Below are 22530 nucleotides of genomic sequence, written 5' to 3' on the forward strand. Positions count from 1 at the left end.
AAAATTTTAGGAAGCAGAAATTATATAAAATCCCTGAAAGAAAATCCAATTTTTCCAGTTATGTCACAAGTGAAATGGTTTATGCAGAGGTGACAAAACAGTTGTGGTATAAAAATGGCCCTTTATTTTAGATCACAATATGATTTTAAATAAATATGGTTAAAAATAGAAGTGGTTCTGTCCTAAATATGATCAATGTGTTGCCACATAGCAGACAAGTTTCTTTTTCTTGTTATCCTTGTGCAGGTTCAACAATGCCGATGATTGCAAAACCAATAATATAACTACTGCATCAGTACTACAGACCATGACACTTTTACAAAGGAGATAAGCCTTGCAACATTTTTTTGTATCTACAAAAATGTGGGTTAATAGTGATCATACACAAAAATAGAACAAAAGCTTGGGGGGTGGGGTGAGGTGTAGAATAACCTATTATGACAACCAAGTTTTATTATATAAAAAAAACGCAACAAACCCAACAGCAAGACGTTTTTCAGGCGTTCTCATAATTTACACCCCCCCGGAATAAAGCTGAAAAACGAAGCTTCTCTAAAAGACTGATCAACGCAAATGGCTGTAAAAATAAAGTGACCCTCTGTTCTTAGTAGGGCCACACTTTTAACACAGGGAGTAGTTGAGCTGTGGGGGTTTTAAAAGAGAATTTTAAAGTCGCATCATGTATGTATATTATTAAATGTCAAATCAGGAGTAGAAAAATAATAGAGTACTTTAATTCTTTATTTTCACTGCTTTTCCAGCAAGTTAGATTTTTTCATAAGCGCATCCTGCAGAGCTCATAATGCGAGCAAATATACACAGCAATTGTGTTTTAAGGGGTGTATTCCTGGACTACATCACAATGCAAATAGTGTTATCAAAACAGTTTTAAATGCATTTAAATCATCTCTTGCATACAGATCTTTAAAACAGTGGTGAACTGCTGATATACTAGAAAAATATTTCATATTGCAATCTCAATGTGTTTTTTTATACTTCGTTTAAAAGGGATGTTAAAGTGAAGGTCCATTTTGATGAATTAGTGCCTGGTTTTTAATAAACCTATTAAAAATAAGGGCACTTTAATTCATCAAAATTGACATTTCACCGTTTTCTTCAAAAACTTACCTTTTTATCCTGGCAGCTGCTCCAGCACTTCCTCCGCCCGTCACAAGCCGTCTTCACGGGTCCAAAATGACGAATCCGGCTTACTCCAATCACAGCGTTGCATCAGGCCAAGATTCCCCCGGGGGTAAGCTGTGATTGGAGGAAGCCCGATTCGTCATTTCTAATGTCTGCAGAGGCTTCCGACGGCCGGGGGAATCGTTGGCACGGCATTCAGGATAAAAAGGTAAGTTTTTGAAGAAAACAGAGAAATGTAAATTTTGATGAATTAAAGTGCCCTTGTTTTTAATAGGTTTATTAAAAACTGGGCACTAATTCATCAAAATGTATCAATTGCAATCTTAAACTGTTCACAAATGCAAAAATACAGTGAGCATAGCACACACCTCCCAGTCATAATAAAAAGGAATAAACTGATTTATGTATACGTTATAAAGTCCTCAAGCACAGATCTATTTTAAACAGTCTATGGAAGAGAAACTAGTTTACTTTATTTACACTGATAACCCTATCAGCTACTTCAGTTTAGAGTCATGCCACTTCACTTAGAACAAACAGTGCAGTGTTGCCATAACTGGAGAGAGAAAAAAAAAGCTCTATCTTAATGTAGGGAAAAGTGGTAGTAAAACTAATAATAAATTAATCACATCTGCAGAGTTTGTTTGCAGAATGAATCAATGCAGATTAGATAACAATTTATTGACCTCAGTTTAGTCAAGACAGTCAAACTACTAGGAAATGAAAGGTTTATCAAAGCAGCTCCGGAGGTATAAACAAAAAAGGTATATAAATAGCAGTGATATGGGCAGACAAGGCAGATTTACTGTCAAAATATTTTAAAGGGGCAGTATACTAGAAAATTGTTTTTCCCTTAATGTGTTTCCAATTACTTTTTTTTACCAGCTGTAAAGTATAAAATGTATGAGATTTGCTTTTTTTAAGGCTTATTTGTGTATATGAATTAGCTGATTTTGTGTTTTGAAGCCACAATCTAATAAAATGGGTTGAGCTTGTAGGTATAATCAGATCTCAATACTTTATCACATTGTGTACATATACCTGCTTTTTTATCTTATATCTGTCCACAAACCAATCACCAATACTTTGAGAGAACAATGGAAAATTAACATTTTATTACATTATCTCTTCTATAACCCACTGATGTGTAATTTCTTCTACTGGCTGTGTTAATACAGCTTGGCCTCAAGGCCAAAAACGGTCAGGATGGGTGGGGATACCACAGGCTAAATCAACTATTTCAAATGCTAATATAAGGCTAATGGAAATACTTGTAAACTATTTAATACACTCCAGCAGGTAAAGTGGATCATTGGGAACAAATTAAAGGGGAGAACATTTTTGAGTAAACTGTCCCTTTAAGCCGTTTTATGAACTTGAAATGAAAGCTTGTTTAAAGGCCAAGTTTCAACATACTATTGGTTTAACAAAATTAAATTTGACTTTTTTTTTTTTATTGTACAAAATGCCTGAAAGCAGAATTTTGACCTTCATAACCCTTTAAACACAATATCTAAAAGTATTTTTTTTACCATTAATAGAAAATCTAGAAAAAAAAAAACAAGAAAAAAAAAACGTTAAAAAGTAATTATAGATATCACTTTAAATGGACATTTAAAAGTACCAACATATCCATGTAATAAAAATCTAACAAATTAAAGGATTGTTTTACCCGAGAGCATTAAAAGCTCCTGTTAGTTACATCAAGTGAAACATCTGTAACATTTATAGGAAGGTACATTTAATTCCATTGTCTTGTTTGCAGATTTGTCTGCTGTCAGAGGAATACTATATGCATTCATTTTCCTAACTCTAAAAACACATCTATCTACCCCCAGGGAGTGAAAATGCTCAGAGTTTTATTACTAGCTGTGTTTAAACCGTGTGCCCTTTGAAATAATTAATTGCCCACAAACCAAATAGAAACAAAATGTAAAGCACAAAAAAGTAAGCCAATGAATTTAACATTTCTGATGTTGAACATGTGAAAGATTTTGTCATATGTCAACATGCATTAAATTTATTAATATTCTGCATATTGTGTGAAGAACATTTGCATGACTACGCGATCCCTAGTTTCTCAAAAAAATTAAGAAACATTTCTTTAAAGTGACAGTCAACACAAAAAATGTTAGTTTAAAAAGTTAGATAACAACCTATTCCCCAGCTTTGCACAACCAACATTGTTATAGTAATATACTTTATAACATATAAACCTCTAAACTTCTGCCTGTTTCTAAGTCACTAAAGACAGCCCCATGATCCCATGCTTTTTTATTTGTTTACCAAAACAGGGGAGTGCTATTTCCTGTGAGCCATATAGATAACATTGTGCTCACATCCGTGGTTTCTAACAACACAGCATTAATTGGCTAAAATGCAAGTCAATAGATAATAAATAAAAAGTCATGTGATCAGGGGGGCTGGCAGAAGAAACTTAGATACAAGGTAATCACAGAGGTAAAAAGTATACAGTATTAATATAACTGTGTTGGTTATGCAGAACTGGGGAATGGGTAATAAAAGGGATTATCTATCTTTTTAAACAATAATACATTTTGAGTTGACTGTTTCTTTAATACTAGTCTAGACCAATGATGATGAGCGCACAGCTCAGAAGAAATGTTACAATTGTTCTACAGTGTTCAATAAACCAATGTATAACAATCAGAGTGCAAAATAGTAATGTCCCTAGCTAACCTTATATAAAACTAAACTTTGTAACAAAAATAGGTAAAAAACAGTTTAGTAGAGAGATCAAGGTATTTTTATTATTATTAAAATATATGTAGAATAAAATGAATATTTTTACTGTTTGAGACGTCATTAAAATAAATTTATATATAATGGTGCTCTTATATTCCCCTGTATACCTTATTTCACATCTTTATACATATTGATTCTAGGTTGATATATAGCTTTATGTCAGTATATGCTTTGTGTATAACCATATATTTTCACTGTCTGTTATTCTTCACTGGACACTGTCTGCCTATGTCTCCTAAACCCTCCCATCATGATTTTACGACACCCCCTCCTCCCCCTACATTCATACCTCTGTAACACTTTCGGTCTATCTAGTGTTGTATTATATAATCTGTAAATTCTATCAAATTGGTCAGTATTGCTTCAGACTTGAAAGAGGAAGACATTTTTCCGAAAGCTTGATATCTTATAAATGTAGTTAGTCCAACAAAAAAAAGTATATATATATATATATATATATATATATATATATATATATATATATATATATATATATATATATATATATTTAAAAAAAAATCCCATCTTATGTAGACGTACATATATGAACAAAAACAAACAGTGGACATATTGAGCTGAAAATGTCTATATTCATATTCTATTTTTAACTCTGGCTGACTCCGAAGATTTTGTCTTCTCCTGTGCCATAGTAAGAATATTATTTTATTATTTTTTTACAATTGTATTCATTTACAAAGGTGATGCGATAACGATGTAAAACACTGGATACAAAAAATGTGAAGTGGGGATCTGAGTTTAGCTACTGAAAAACAAATTACAGCCAACAAAGTGCTAATTTTCTTCTTTTTTCCCCCCAAACACTTATGCAGTATGTCAGTTTATTGGAAGCCTGCACAAATATCTTATAATTGCCAGGTTTTTTAGGTCTCTTTAAATGCTGCTGCTTCATATGGATTGTAGAACGCGTTTAGTACAGTGTCCCTTTAACAAAATCGCTCATATCACTCTGGCCTGCAACCTGTTACTAAACAGATTAAAAGTGGTTATCAAAGTACAAAAGCATTCTGCCTAAATGTAACAAATCTGGGAAGCCTTAAAACACTGTACACCTTCACAAACATTATACTGTAATCTAGAATATGTCTAGTGACATCTGTAGATAGATATCCTTCCAAGTAGCATGCGTCTACTGTCCATCTGGCACTGAAATCTGTTAAAGTCACTAAAATTTGTGAAGTGTAAAGGGACAAGCTTCTTTGCTACTCAGGCATGCAGATGGATGCAGCTCTTCCACCTCACTTAATTACCCTGCGTCTAACCTAAATATCAGCTGCCACTAGACGCACTCTAGCCTTCGCTGTGGGATGCAATGGCCACCTACTCTACAGCCCATTCCCCTCCAATTTATCATAGTCAGACGCCTTGCTGACACTCGTCAGGGCTGCCTGGCTGATAAATTGCTGTGTTATTCACCCTATGTTAATCTGAGGCTGACGCAAGTGTACGTTTTAGGCAGAAGACACTTAGCTATATTAAAAAACGCAGCACTATCAAGCAGGCTCAGTGTGCATTAAACCTCCCATTTGGAACCAAACACTTTCCTCATGAATAGTTATGCAGAGTGTACAGTCAGTAAATCAATAGGCACTAGGTTTATGCACCCCATTATCTAAATAGCTGCAGTTCTGTCCTCCTGTTCCCTAGGAGTCTCACTTGAATGGTAAGGAGTGATTAGAAATAGTGGCGTTAAATGCAGAAACATATCGAATGTAATTTGGGCCCTTTCTCCTCAGCAGAGTGATGCACAGTTTTTCAATGCTATGCATACAAATTAAGTTTTCTGGGGAGAGACGGCTGCATCCCGCTAAACGAAGAGCAATTTAGTTTTCCTTTTTGCTGTAGTCTAAATTATTTTATGTATACATTAGAAAAACACAAGTCACTGATGTTTTTAAATACCAAATCTGTTAACCGAAAGCATTCTCCTCAAAAGTACCAGGAGGAAGCTTAAAGGGATACTGAACCCACATTTTTTCTTTCGTGATTCAGATAGAGCATGCAAATTTTAAGCAACTTTCTTATTTACTACTATTATCAATTTTTCTTTGTTCTCTTGCTATCTTTATTTGAAAAAGGCATCTAAGCTTTTTTTATTAGTTCAGAACTCTGGACAGCACTGTTTTATTGGTGGATGAATTTATATACCAATCAGCAAGAACAACCCAGGTTGTTCACCACGCATCTAAACTTACATTCTTGCATTTCAAATAAAGATACCAAGAGAATGAAGAAAATTTGATAATAGGAGTAAATTAGAAAGTTGCTTAAAATTTCATGCTCTATCTGAATCATGAAATAAAAAATTTGGGTTTAGAGTCCCTTTAAACACAGAGAGAAACTACCGTAATTGGCTAACCACATACTTCATCAAAACACAGAAAATAAAACTATGGAGCTACTCTTAAAAAGAAACAAACAAATGTACTCTGACCTCCAAATCTATGTGTGTGTCTGTGGGTGCGCGCGTGTGTGTAAAACACAAAACACAACCACCTACATACAGAGGTTGGCTAATCACTTTAAAATTTAGAAGCCAAAAATAATACATTTAGGAAACAGGCAGTGGTATTTGTATGTAGATATATGAAGAATAACACAAAAAGTTAGGAGCCAGGGACAAAATTCTAGGAGACAGTTTCTCAGTCAGCTTTAAAACATAAAAATGCATTGTATATTTCATAATTTTAGCTAGGACCTCCCCCCATATACACACAATGCTCCATTATATACAAGGGGTAGACTATTGCCGCTTTAAAAAGGGACACATGAAAAATACATATCAGTGCTGTTTAAAGAAATGCTTTGAATAATGTTCTGTTATAAGAACCCTGACATATGTATTTTTTATGTGTCCCTTTTTAAAGCGGCAATATGGTCAGCCTAACAAGGGGTTAAACCTGGACTGCAATATGAAAGTATTATGGGGTAAGTGATCCCACACACAGACTGCTGCTGTAATAAAACACTACTCAGTATCCTGTCCAGACATGAATGTCCATTCAGCTGTGCAGTGTGTGAGAGCCCATTGTTTCCTATGGCAGTCTCCTGCTGTACTCCAATCAGCCAGAGTTGTCAGGAAGTGCTTGTACTTAGCATAACACCAGCTTCTCCTGTCAGCTGTGGAAGCATGCGCAAATCCACGCCGTGTACTGGCATGCCTAATTAGAGAACATTCAATAATATCAGACAAAAGGGCATTTCACTATCCAGGACCAAACAGAGAGAGACTCGGAAGGAAAGAACAAAAAACAAACGCATACAGACACAAAGGATCTGGTATCAAGCTTATATCTATAATTACTACACAACAGAAGTTTTAACATAACCACGTCTCAGAATTGTATGCACTAACACTGAATCATTGTTTTCTATGTATATTTTATTTCCACAGGTGCTGAAAAACTAGTATACAATAAAGGCAGTTAAAGGACAGTAAAGTTAGCAACAACAACAAAAAATCCCCCCAAAATTAGCTACAATATCAAAACAAACAGCTGTAAACTTACCATTTTTTTTATTCCAAAACATGGAATAGTGTTTTGTCATATTTAAAGTGAAAAGTACATTTTTCGAGTCAATATCAATGACATTGACTAATCTTATCTCGATCAACTCAGTCGCTAACTTTTTAAAAAAAAAAATATTTATTCCTTTGAAGATATTGATTTAATTATGCTCATACCGCTTCCTCCGCCCACTCGCTCATTTCCTGGTTTTACGCCTTTGCACGTAAGAGCGGTCCCACCCTCTCTTACGTGTACCTCCGTGAGCGTTCATATTGCGCAAGAAACACCCGCAGTGATACATATAGATTTAATGAATCTTTCGATTCATTCTAGTGTATCGTTGTAGCAAACGAGTTATGAGTAATAACTTTCTTTTCACATTACTGGTAGAATTATTTTAATTTAAAAAAAAAAAAAAAAAAACTGGTTTGGACTAAAGATGTCAGAGGTCAAGATCTGAAAACCAAGATCTATTAAGATATATATATATATATATATATATATATATATATATATATATATATATATATATATATATATATATATATATATATATATAGAGAGATATATATATAGAGAGATATATATATATATATATATTTTTTAATAACTTTATTTGTAGCAAATAAGAAAAAGAGATCCAATACATACATGACAAATAACAGGAGTGATTGTAATGACAAAAGATCATTGTTGATTCCACAATGTCCAACGCCTTAGTAGGTATAACTAAAGCCAATAATAACAACAAGGTTCCCTGAGTTGGTTTATACATAAAATAAGAACAAAATATACAAAACCAAAACAATAAATATATAACACTTACCCGGAGCGCCTCCAGCTCACCCCCGCAGACCAGTGTTCAAGAAAAGGAGAAAGCACTAAAAGTGCAATCCAGCGTATATTATAGTCACTTGGTGGCCTAGTAGGCCTAGCCATCAGATAAACACCATCTACCTCTGAGGTTCTCGTTCATGACATAGAGACCGTTTCTAAATGGGAAAATGACTCTCTCTCTCTCTCTCTAACACTAGCCGGTAAGAACAATAGATAAGCCTCCCATTTGTGTAAAAATCCCTAAATTCGTTTTTCTGGGTCCCCCTTCGTGTCTGCTTGCTCAATCAGCATCTGGGTGTGTACCTTATTAATTGTCAGAAGGGGAGAGTTTTATCACTAGCCCACCCCATCAGAATGACTTGTTTAGTGAGCATAAGGACTGTGGTTATAAAACTGTCCAGCCTATATGTTCTGTCCTTAGGGATCAAAAAAAAAAAATAAAAAAAAATCACATGCTGTGCTGTAAGTGTCACCTGTTCTTTTGTTACCCTCGCCAGCCAGTAAGCAGTTCTGTGCCATAATCCCTTTAATTTGGGACAGTCCCATAGCAGATGGATCCAATCGGGAAGTTGGTATCTGCACTTGCTACAAATGTCTCAGCCCCTGGTATCCACTTTGAGCGGAGGTTAGGTGTAATGTAGGCTTGATGTATGAATTTCACATGTGACTCCCTCAGCTGTGCCAAAATTGTACTGCTGTATGCCTTTCTAAAGCTGGTTTTGAGGAGGTCGGAGTCAATCAGTATCTCTCGGTGATTTGACCATTTCAGTAAAATCCACTGTAAAGTAGATTCCTCAAAATGCCTAAGAAGAAGATCATATGTGTAGGAGATCTTGTAAGATCCTTGCTTGACTAATGTACAAAGCTTTTCAATGTTAGAGGATTCATTGGTTAACAATTTATCGGAAATCAGCCGGTATAGGTAATGTCTACACTGAAAGTACACAAACCTGTGCGAGTTGGGGAGACCATACAAATTTTGCAATTCCTGAAAAGATATAATTGCTAAGGAAAGTGGGTTAAAGAGTTGGTGAAGCTTAGTGAGATGTTTCTGTTGCCATATAGCGAACACCTCTGTCGTATATCCCGGAAGGAAATGTAAGTTGCTTTGAATCGGTAGATATTTGCTCACAGAGTTCAGCACCCCCCATAGGCTACAAATCTTGGACAATGCCCTCAGGGGATCCCTAAATAATATATGGGATTGTATATACGGGGAAAGAGATTTGGAGTCTGCATGAGGAAGAAATGCCAAATGTATGGGTTTAATGAGGCTAGTCTCTAGGTCAGGGATAGTAAAGTGATTATTGCCCACAAGCCAGTCCAGCGTGATCTTGGACAGGGTGGCCCAGATATTTTTTAATGCCATATAGATATTTATATTGCAGACAATTAGAACAATATTAAAAATTCATTAACACTACTAGTGAATATATCCCGATATAATATATATCTAAATACCCACAAATGATCCAAACGATTATAAATTATATAACCATCATAAACAAATGTGCATGCGTGCCTCGTGAGCACGCATCTAAACGGGTCTAGATTTCAGTGAGACACGCATGCGCATTTAGATTGGTAGGCGTAGAGCGAGTCAGTTGGGACGCCAGTGGGGGACCAATCAGAACTTATAGAATGAGATTTGTCATTCAAAAAGTTTTTTTCTCGTCCAGGCAAAGATACGGCGTGCAAAGGTATCTGTGTAAAAGGTAGGATTTGAAGTTTACCAAGTCGGAAAAAAAAAAAAAAAAAATTATGAATGATGATCCACATAAATTTAGAAGATATTTAAGACGCTGGTGGTATAGTGTAGTTAACTTTTCCTTTAAGGTAAACTGTTTACTGTCCCTTTATGCACAGTTCATCCATATACCATAATGTGTGCGTATGTATGCTCTACTATTTGCTCATTATTGGAATATATTTTCCATCTAACCTGTGTTGATTATCATATCTAATAAGCACTTTAACAGATGCTTGTACAGACAGGGCCCTTTCAATACACATTTACTTTTGTTCCCTAGTAAGGATGTTCCCGACAGACAACAGAAGGACCAGGAAGTTGAACTGCTTTTATCAGTGGCAAGCAAATATACAGGAAAGGGGTCCTTTCCTGACTGTAAACTACAGAATTTCCTACAATTGTTTGCTCTGCAATATGTTGGAGTAAAAGGTATACATATTTTTATTCTTAAATACAGTTAAAGGAACATAAAATATAAGAATTTCCCATAAATCTTTATTTACACATAGTATTAAAACATTAGCAGCTTGTTAATTATTTTAATCCATTTTGCTTGAATATAACTATGAAAATAGTTTGTTCCCAATACATTCCAAATGCATAACCCTCCTCACGACGCATTGACGGTTACAGCTCATTTATATATGCACCAAATTGGCCTCAGCAGACAGTGCTTTTCAAAACATGTATTTTGTATGAAGGCCATTGCAATAGTGTTAAATTAGTCAAACCCTATCATATATTTTATTCACATACACATTTGGGCTGTATGGTTGAGAAAGTAGAATGATGAGTTTTATCATCAACTACTCTTGGCACATTTCTGCTTTACGGTCTACAAAATCAGCAATTTTTTGTTCTTGTTTTTATACCATTTTGTTTGCAATGAAATAGAAAAATAAAAAATAAAAAAAAAAGTTCCCCTTTCAAGATAGATATATAGATGATATATAGATATATAGATGATATATAGATATATAGATGATATATAGATATATAGATGATATATAGATATATAGATGATATATAGATATATAGATGATATATAGATATATAGATGATATATAGATATATAGATGATATATAGAGATATATAGATAGAAGATATATAGATAGAAGATATATAGATAGAAGATATATAGATAGAAGATATATAGATAGAAGATATATAGATAGAAGATATATAGATAGAATATAGATAGGATATATATAGATATATATAGATATATATAGATATATATAGATATATATAGATATATATATAGATATATATATAGATATATAGATATATAGATATATACATACACACACATACATATATACATACATACATATACATATATACATACACACACACCCCTGAAAACCACTGTATTGATTTTAATGCATCTTTATCCCATTTGTCCCAGGGCTAAATATATATTCTGCTTTTATAAACTCATCACTGACCCAATTAATCAGCATAAATACTGCAGCAGGAGTTATGCATGCTATTTTCAATTGGTGTTAAAAGTGTAATTTATAATTATTGAGTTCAGGTGTTTCAGCCACACCCACTGCTAACAACTACATAATATCCAGCACATAGCCATGAAATCTCCATAGATAAACATTGGACACAGTCATAAGATTCCACCTTCGTCACAAGTAAATATTCAAAGTTTTTGCCTTACTAGATATGCCCCAGTCAACTGTAAGTGCTATTATTGTTAATGGGGAGGGTCTAGGAAAAACAACACAGAAATAAAGTGGTAAATCACTCAAACTCACAGAGCAGGACTGCCAGGTGTTAAAGTTTGTAGCAGGTTCAAAAAAATAAAAAATAATGCCTAACATTTGTTGCATCGCTCACTACACGGTTTTAAACTGCCCTTTAACCAACATCAGAAAAAGAACTGTGAGTCGGGAGCTATATGAAATGGGTTTCCATTACCAAGCAGCTGTACACAAGCCTCACATCAACACGTGCTATGCCAAGTGGTGTAAAAGCACAGCGCCACTGGACTCTGGAGCAGCGGAAATGTGTTCTCTGAAGTGATGGATTACTCTTCACTATCTGCGAGTCTGACGGAAGAATCTGGGTGTGGCGGATACTAGTAGTATGCTACCTACTATAAAGTTTGGTGAAAAAGGGAAATTGGGGCCGTTTTTCAGGGATTAAGCTAGGTCCCTTAGTGCCAGTGAAGGGTCATCTTAAGGCTACAGGATACAAAAACCATTTTAGACAAATGGCCTGCACAGAACTTAACACCTTTGGGATTAATTGGAACACCGATTAGGAGCTAGACCTTCTTGTCCCACATCAGTGTTTATAGTCCTATAGACACTCTCCAAAATCTTGTGGAAAGCCTCTCCAGAAGACTGGAAGCTGTTAGAGCTGCAAAGAGGTCCCAAGTCTATATTAATGCACCTAGTTTTGGAATGGGATATACAACAAGATCATATTGGTGTAATGGTCAGGTATCCACATACTTAAAATAAAAATTAATTTCTAAGAAAACCAGGTGTACTATGATTTCAAACACTGCACCAAAATATGGAAGTCAATAATGAATTAGTCATCAGTGTAAAACAGTGATCTTTGACTTATGTAATTTTATAAAAGAGCCAAAAAAATCCAAAAATTATCAAAGTATTTTTATATATACACTAATTATATATATATATATATATATATATATATATATATATATATATATATATATATATACATACACACACATACATACATACACACAGGTATATATTACATAGTTATCTTATAATAAGTTAATAAGTCTCAGTTCATCTGTATTAAAGGAATGTTAGGCCATTTGTAAATTAGACGTGGAAAAAAAAAAGTGTTCATAAATTAGCAAATAAAGCAAATTAATAGTGTTGGAATGAAAGAACACGCAGCTGAAAGCCTTTTAATGTTGCGCTCAGCCCACCTTTGTCTGCTACTTGATTCAGTTGAATTGTTGTTTACACCTCTGGGGTTTCCTCAGTGTGAGCAGCTGATACTTCTGTGTGGCGGATGGCTGCTGGGATTGTCTGATCCTCCAAGGGCTCTATTGTTCTACCTCTAAGTGGAATCAGTTCGATCCCTTGCAGCTGTGTGTGTTGGAATCTAGTGTATTGCAAGCTCCAACTGGAAATTGTACTAGGGTCAGGAGTTCAGTAATGTGTAAATCGGATCTTGCACACCCTGTAGGTTTCTTAAATAGAAGTCGAAGCTTCTGTTGTAGGTCAATTCTTATTTAGTTCAAGTCTGAATGTCTGTATACATTGTACCTTTAATAGTGACATATGCAATGAAATGGGAGATTTAGTTGGGGAAAATACGCTACTATTGTATCAACAGAGGGATGCTTACATGATTTTATCATTAGTTCTAACTGATAAAAATTTGTTGTAAATGCGCATATTCCAAAATGCAACATTAAATGTTAATCCACTAATATGCATATTAAGTCTGACCTCTTGTTAAAAGGGGCATAAAAATTAAAAGAATACGCACATATGCTACACGCATTTGTCTCTTGTGATTGACTAACTAGATGTGTTCAGCTAGCTGCCAGTAGCAATGCTGACTCTTTAGCAAAGGATAATAAGAGAATGAAGCAAATTTGATAAATAGAAGTAAATTGGAAAGTTGTATGTTCTATCCAAATCATGAAAGAACCTAGGTTATTTTCTGCTCCTGAGCTTTCATAGATAAACCTTTTAGCAAAAGGATAACAAAAGAAGAGAGCAAATTAAATAATAGAAGTAAATTGGAAAGTTGTTTAAATTGTATTCTTTGTCTAAAATCATAATGTCTAATTATGACTTTACTGTCTCTTTAAGTCTGCGTAACCCCCTGAAACTGGTTAAACACATACTTAAAAGTACCACTCAGGAGCCACAGAGATGTGCTGGTGGCTTGCACTCTCTAACGAACCTTTAAAAATATATACTCATTTTAAGACAAAGTTGTCTTTATATACAGGTTTTTTTTTAGAAGAATGCATCACTGTTAAAATGCATCACTATTAGAATAACCTTCTATACGCACACGACTGTCTGATGGCTCATTAGATAGTATACACACATAGAAGACTCCCACATCCTCTGATTGTTTCTTGTAAATTGAATTATCAGCACTGTGAGCATGAGTAGGAGAAACGTGCATGCACAGTGCCTTTGGCCACATTGGCAGCAGGATTTATACAACCTATAGGTGATAACTTTTAAAGTGAAGGTCAAGTCCGGGTGACTTGCTCACACTGTCATGCTGTTTATTAGAAATCATGTTGATGTCCATTCATCATTTTGCGTAGATTTCACTCATACTGTCTTTTTTTTACCATTTATTTACCCTCCGTAACACTATTTTCGTCTGCCCGCCATCTAAGTTGCCTTGATTGACAGCAATCGAAGGTCTAATTCTCCAATGTCCGTTCCACCCCCGGGGCGTTCAGCCCCTTTCTGGCCACATCACTACTAAGTGATGCGCATGCGCAACTTCCTCAACAGTGTCATATGTCATCATGCTAGTTCATGAGACGCGCAAAACGCATACAAAATTTAACGCATGCGCGATTCGGATGGACATACGCATGCGCATTTTCAATGTTAATCTTGTGCACGAGCTTAAGAACAGACGTAGAGAGCGTGTGGGGCCGCTCGCTACATCACTACTACTGAATAAGGAAGTAGTGGAGGGGAGGAGTCTGAATGCAAACGGCAAGTTTTCAAATATATAATTTTTTATAAAACCTAATATGTAAAGTGAAAAACAAAGTTAGCGACTAGAATGGTGATAAGTGATTGAACACATTTCAGTATTTCATTAGCCGCAAATTGACCTTCACTTTAAAGGAGAACTAAATACAATAGAATTGCATAATTAACAAGTGCATAATATAAAGCAGGGCTCGACAAACCCAGGAGCCTGGGAATCACTGGCTCCTAGAATTTTACCCCTGGCTCCTAACTTTTTGGGTTATTATCCATATATCTATATACAAATCCAACTGTCTGGCTCCTAAAAATATGCCTGGCTCCTAACTTTTGAACATATTCGTCAACCACTGATATAAAGACAATGTTATAACAATATAAAGACAAATGTAGCTTTTCCCCCATGTGCTGACTACTTGTATCATGTGACAACCATCAGCTAATCACAGACTAGTATACCCATATCCTATGAATTTGTGCACATGATCAGTAGAAGCTAGTGCCTCAAAAAGTGTGTATATAAAAAGAATCTGCAAAGTTTGATAATAGAAATTGGAAAGTCTCTTAAAACTGCATGTTCTATCTAAATCATAAAAGTTTCATTTTTACTTTAGTTAAATTTAAACAAAACACCCCCAAACACAAGTATACTGCAGAAATGTTTCACTTTTAAAAGCATTAGTGTGCTTTTTAAACATTACTATTGTACATTTAAATTATTATTTCTCAATTATTTAATTCACAAATTATAATAAATGTAATTTAAGATATAAAGAAAATACAATCTTTATTCCATTCTGTGTTGTAAAGCGGACTATAATTTGATGTGTTACAATGTTTTCAATAAATTATATTCTTGTCAAGGACCCAAATATTTTACAGTGACAGCACCAGATTTTTGGCTTGTCTATTTAAGATATTTATACAGTAGAGAGAATTAGATCCTGGGCTAGTGTAAGGCATTTTTTTTGCAGTAAAAACCTTGTAATTAACAATATATATTTATGTTGTATTGCTATAGACCACCACATCAACCAAGTCTATAATAAAAAAAAAAAGACGACATTTTCAAAAACAAATTAAACATCCTTTTTTACTCCAACGGTTTTTCAACAGCGAAACTTCATTTACCCTTGCCTTATTTGTAGAAGCCAATCTTAGCTTTAATCTGCAGACAACAAGGCTAGACACTATCAAATCCAATTAGAAACAGATATGTAGCATGATTAGCTTTTGAAAAGTCAGCAGGGTGCATTTAAAGTTCTGAGAATTAGAAAGTCTTCAAATGTTTAGAATTAATTTACTTGAACAGGGGAAGAAAAAAAAAAAAAAAAAAAAAAGATAAAAAAGTATTGCAATATATTGTTTCGTTAAAGATAACTAAACATTTTATACAAAGGTGCTTACAATCCCGTTATTCTATAACACAACAAATATGTCTTGTAATTATAAAGGTTGTTATTACTGTTCCTGTAGGAGCCCAATTCATTCTATTACACTTAAAAAAACACAGGCCTAAATAAATAAAATCAATTGGATTACATGATAATACAGTGGTAGTATAGAACCCCCCACCACATACAGCAACCAAATCCTCTAAAAAAGGAATTCCCAACAGGTGGCTTTCTATGAAGTTTTTATAGCTCATGCAAAAGATAAAAGCCTAGTTTCCATTCAGGTGGTAAAGTATGGAAACTGGTTGTAACATAATTCTCCATAGACTTTAATGGAGATAAATGTTTTAACACCAGTTTCCAAACTTCAATGCAAACCAGCCCAAAAAACAAAACAAAAAACACACACACTTAAAGTAAAATTATAATAGTTTATTACATCTAAAACATAAAAGGTGCAATCAGAAAATGCTGTAATGCATTAGAACATTCTTATTGCATTGTTTGCTTAAAACTATGAGTCTGACCCCCCACTAATGAGCAGCTATGCACGACGAACCCCAAGCTGAATACACACTGGTAAGCCAATAACAATTGGCATATGTACATAGGAGCCAATCACTAGTTGTGTTCAGCAATGAGACCAAAGTGTAGTAGTGCAACAAGGAATGATTTAACGCATTGCACTATATATTTTTTTTTACTTGCACCTTTATGTTCCTTTAATGCCCCATAAAATAATTTATTGACTTTAATGTCTTTTAAGACTGATTAAATGCTCCGTTAATCAAAAGCTTCATAATTCAAATTTGTACTGAATATTTTTTTATTATTTATTTTTCCAGAAATCATGAGAGATTATAATCTGAAGCCCTAAAGTTTACAAAGCAACCAATTCTTTTAGAAAACAGGTTCGTGAAAAAAATGGGGTAAAAAGAATTCTCAAGAGTGAGCTGTTTAAAGAATCTGCTTTTGAATAATTCAAGAGGCAGTTAGAACAAGGCTCTGTTCTTGTTTGTTTGTTATATCATTTTGATTTCATGATGAAATGAGTATTTAAAGCTTTTGAAAACTGTTCAGCAATTCTAAGCATTATGGTAATAAGCGGCTTCAAGTTGTCATGTGTTGTTGAACATTAGCAAAATATATATACTTGCCGCATCTACTTGCTTAGCTAAACATCTCATATTAAAAAGGATAAAATTATGCTGATAAAAAGAAATGGAGTTAATAAAAATAATAAATTTGATGGGGAATATATATATATATATATATATATATATATATATATATATATATATATATATATATATATATCTCGTTTCCCAGTGGATGAAAAAGAACAGCAAAGACCCATACACTTTTATATAGTTGTAATATTTTTTTATTTTTTTTAATGAGGACATTTATGAGAAAGAAGCCAGGAAGCTTAAAAAGAAAATACCATACTATTCTTGTAAAAGGCTTTAACATATACAAGCTGAAAAGTATCCTTCACACATACACAGTATCTACACACACATATCCCACAACATTATTATCTCATCCTATATTATATAAAAACACTCACATACAAACTATAGGATGTTATAAAGAAATGATGTCTAAAATCTTGCTTTAACAAACCCCTATTCACTGAAGCTTAAGAGAATGTACTGGCGCCCCTTAGTGGCTTAGAGTCTGAAGCTATTAAATAAAAACTTCCAGTTTCATACATTTCCCCCCCCCCCCCCCCGCCCGCCTGTCTGTTGTTGCTGTGCATTCCTGAAAGTTTTAAGCTCCCCCTCCCTTTACACATGCAGATTCCTTCTGCCTCCACAGCCCAACACAAAAACAGGAAGAGCGACCAAGCCCTTTTAACAGACTGAACCCTTTGGCATTAGGTTACTTTTAGCTAAAAGCTACAGCCCTCGCCAGTAAGGGTAGGGCAGATATTTGATACTAAAGCATACCCCTGACTGATCAAGATCAACCACATACTACAAAAGGAGGTGAATCTCTGACTTTGCAAATGTGCCAAGTGCAAGTAAAAACACCCACTACACACCCAATAAAAGATTTATTGGCATAAGTTACATTTAAATGTTTAAAAACAAAAAATGTTTACATATGACCTTGTCAAAATAAATTTCTTACTAGGCAATAATCCCTCCTGCACACAGAAAAGAAAAATCTATTATTACATTGCTTTAAAAAAAATAAACAACATTATTAAGCGTAACATAAGTATTTTGCCAAAGACCCAATTATTTGTTTCTTCTAGTCAGATCTATTGTAAAACAATTAAACCTGTAGATTGTAAAGCTCTTTGGAGCAGGTCTCCATCTATAGTATTAATATTTTATTTAGTCCGTTTCATTTATCTGTAATTTTATTTAACCACAAATCAGTGCCACTGTCTTACTCACAGATTGTATTGTAATTACCTACATGTCCAAGCAAGCAGCAGGACATTCTTCTGTCTTTTCACCCCAAATAATTATAAATAAAAGCAAGAACTCTACGCAATAAAAACAGCAGGCCTTAAAAATAAAATAAAACTATACTTATTGCTAGTTTAATTACAAGTTTTTTTCAGCATTCATTTTTTTGCAAGATAGAAAAACAGAAAACAAAGGCCTAGCTGGTAAATCAAAACTGGCATATACAACATGTAATTAAACGTTGTAGGGGAAAACTGGAACGGCAAAAATAAAATAAAAAAAATCTAGTTTGCAAGCTAACAGGATATTCACCACCACTAATGACCCCCCCCCCCCATTTCCTTTTCCCTAGAAAGTTTTAAGTATTGTTACAAAATTAGACAAATAAATGTTATTCCCACATTTTAGTTTTTCCTGTTTCACTTTATTTGCTCTCAGCATGCTCATTATGCAATTTCCTCAAATTTTACAAAGGCCTCCTTTGAAATTAACTTATTTAAATATTTATCATTCAGGATTTTAAAAAGGGAGGAGTTTTTGTTTACCCGTTATGTTTTCTATTACGCATTTCAAATCTTGATACAATTTTAGAACTTCACATCAATTTAAATATAGCTGCCTTAACAGGCATTTTTCTCAGGGAAGATTATTGAAAATATTATTTGGTTGATGGCTACCCTATGTGCAGGAGAAAGGAATCCAACCTTTATCATTGCATGCTTCCTACTAATATCATCTATTAATATCCAGGGGCTGTGTTCAGTAATGATATCTGCAGAATAGTATGTCTTTTTTATCAAATACTAGCAATTTGCTCTCTCTACTTGCATAACTTCAAAAAGCATGGTGGATTTTTTTTCAAAAAATAAAATGAACAGTCTGTTGCAATGTTTGCATTACAAATATTTGAATTTGGTCAGTCAACAGCTGCAAAAACTAAAACCCTCACCCCCAAGATAAATAGACACAGAGGATCCATGCTGTGCTTCAGAAGGAAAAAAAAAGTTCCTAAGGGAAATCTCTGCAAACATTATATAGGAGAAAGAGGAGTGATATTTCCAGAGTTGGTGAAAGGGGGCAATATAAAAATGTAAACATGGGGGGGGGTAATATTCTAGAAAAGCTTTTCACTCCTTTGGAAGAAACATGAGAATATTTTTTGTTAAGCAAAATGTTTTTTAGTTGACAAATAACACTGCCTTGTTTACAATTGAGCAATCTCTTATTCCACAACAACTTTTTATGTGTTTGATTGTAATGTCACAAAAACAGATTAGAAATAATACCTCTTAGTATTCAAGAAAACTTATCCTAAAGAAATGGTTTCTTGTTGCAATTATAGCTCCTGACCCCTGAATGTCGCTAGTCTTATCTATTGTAAACAGGACAAATACAGGGCGCATTTTCCTGTTGGTTAATCATGTAGTACCATTTGAAGCTCAAAGTTAAAAAACAGGAACAGCAGAATGGAAGGGACTAAAATGTTCAAAGCAAATATTTTTAACAGACTACCTGTACAATGAATCAGGCAAAATACGCTTATTGTCTCCTTCAGATATGTCCATTAAAACACACAGTTACGGTATAATTAAAATAATTTACATTCTAATACACAATACATAGTGTCCAAATGTAGGTCAATATAAACAGACGATCAGTTCAAAGTAATAATGAAAACAGAAACATTGTGGAGATAAATACAAGGCCAGTGTCACTATTTATATCTTGTGAAATAAATAAAAAACACATACATTTTACACACACTGTCTAGAAAATATATATATATATTACAGACAGAAAATGGGGACTTTTCTCACCATACAAAGAGCATGCCATGCCACTACGTACTAAATATATTATAGCACTACATGCACTTCCAACATTATGCCAAACATACAATGTTTTTAACTACAGCCTGATTAAACCTAAAAGTATTAAAAATAATAAAGTTCCTGAATTAAAATGTAGGCCTATAAACTATATCATAAGACATTGAGGTTGTAAAGTTCATTAAATAGCATTAAAGCAGACAAACCACAAATAGCAAACAAAGCAGCTTGCTAGAATGCCCAGTGAATAACAGTTACAAGCAAGCATGGTTAAGTGAACACTATTTTTTTTTTCTGTAATTACGGATGTTAAAGACAGTAGGGAACATGGCACTAAACATTTATATATAAATATATAGAGAGAGGTGTATATGTAAGAAATATAGATCTCTTATGTACACAATTAAGCACTGTGTAGGTTAATGTATATTACAACTGACAAATCTAGCATGCTGCCAGGTCACATGCTTTAGCAGAAGTCATTCTGAAACCAATGCATTACAAGGGAAAGTTGTTTAATCAGTGTCAGTCTGTAAAATGATATGGAACTGAAAGTTCAAAGAATATCCACATAACTGCAAAATGTGTGTTACCGGTGGGCAACATGTCTGAATCAAACCATTTAAATGGTTCTTTTTAAATCATCGCTTCAACCCAAAACCAGCTCCTCCCCCACCCCTTTACTTGCATCACAAGAGTTTGGTAACCACCAGATAAGCCTACATTCCAACAGATCACATGGCCAACACACAAGCAGCTTGGGGGTGGGGAGAACTGGTAGCCAAACTCTTATGTTGTCTCATCTTATGTGCCAAAACTTTGCAAAAAGGAAACATAAAAACCACAAAACACAGTTACAGCAAAAGGCTGAACTCTGCATGTTTCTTAATGACAACAATCTTGATATGCAAAATCCATGTTCTACGTGTTGTGAAGATTATATATGAATATATTCCCATACATAATTATTTTGTTTTTATTAAATATACCTTCATCCAGAAGTCTTTCTAGGTGGTTAAAGATCCCACAGAAGTTAGGAAGGCTGCTCATAAGCTTCTTGTCGTTCATTAACTGCATTAAATAATCTGGGGTCGGCTTCGGTTTCTCCTTGGTTTCCATCTCCCCAACCATATTCCAATCTTTTTCCAAAAAGTAAAAAATTTTGAAATCGTATATCTAAAAAATATATATAGAAAAAAAAAATCGATTACTTCAATTACACACAAAAAAATAGGTCTCTGGCAATTAACAAAAATAATTTAAGTGCAAAGTTTACAAAAAAAAGGGAAAGGGAATAAAATAAAACTTTAACCCAAAGGAATTTTTTAAAATTCCTTATTCCACTCCCTGGGTAGCCAAAAAAAACCTGAAAAAAATAAAATAAGCTAAAAAGAGTAAAAAAACAAAGGCGATCTCTTTCTTGGGTTTAATTTCAATCAAGTCTCTGGTTTATATATTTATCTTTTTCTTCCACCACCCACCGATCTCTCTTCAATTTTAGACGTGCTCACAATGATCCGTCGCTGACACACACATAAAAAAAAAAAAGTCTTGCAAAAAAAAGAATACTGCAGATTAAACCAGGAATTTTTTTTTGCAAGAGAAGGTGGAGAAAGAACTAAAACACGAATAGGTGTTTATATACTAAAATAAGAGGATCATAAAGAGGAGCCAGAATGAGCCAGGGAGAGGTGTCGGTTTATAGATTTAGATTCTCCCTCTGCACTGCTCGCCCCTCTTACCGAGTCGTGTGATGAGAATCGGTTCTGCACAGCAATGCTGGCTGCGGCTAGTTGACTCTGGGCTTGAAGTCCTGGCTATCTCCTCTTGTTTGCTGGAGCTGCTTTTTGCCTGTACTCCCTCGCTGGATTCCTGTGTCAGTCAGTGCAGCAGCAGCAGCAGATCAGCACAATGCCCGTGTAGTAACAAATTGTGTGTGTCCCCAGCAGTTCCTGTATACCTCTGTCTCATGCACCAGCACTCAGCCCCAGGCCCCGCCCCCGCCTCGCTAGCAGTCTATCTCCAGTCTACTCTCTTAAGGTGGACGGATAGAGTTGCTTTCTGAAGTATGAGTAAAATTGATCAATATAAAAAGGCCCTTTCAGTCTGATGGAATATATTAAAAGCAGGAAAGTGCCTGCCACACCCTTTGCTTGG

General features: G+C 34.5%; 1 protein-coding gene across 6 annotated transcripts in view; it reads right to left on the reverse strand.

The window, feature by feature from the left end:
- QKI (QKI, KH domain containing RNA binding) overlaps positions 1–22320 on the reverse strand; it is a 226529-nt gene extending 204209 nt beyond the window's left edge. For 3 of the 6 annotated variants that reach the window (XR_008402060.1, XM_053710924.1, XM_053710927.1), the window contains exons 1-2: positions 22116–22319; positions 21363–21549 (exon numbers count right to left, since the gene is read on the reverse strand). Coding sequence is in view for 4 of the 6 variants with exons in the window: in XM_053710924.1 (XP_053566899.1) it covers positions 21363–21504 (142 nt within the window). In the remaining 2 variants the exon portion in view is untranslated. Of the gene's footprint in view, positions 1–21362; positions 21550–22115 lie in introns of all 6 variants that reach the window. The other 3 variants (XR_008402061.1, XM_053710925.1, XM_053710926.1) reach the window with 2 other exon arrangements.
- Between the last annotated feature and the right edge of the window lie 210 nt (positions 22321–22530).

Source organism: Bombina bombina, chromosome 4 (assembly GCF_027579735.1).
Source record: "Bombina bombina isolate aBomBom1 chromosome 4, aBomBom1.pri, whole genome shotgun sequence".
In the NCBI taxonomy this organism is placed as follows: domain Eukaryota; kingdom Metazoa; phylum Chordata; class Amphibia; order Anura; family Bombinatoridae; genus Bombina; species Bombina bombina.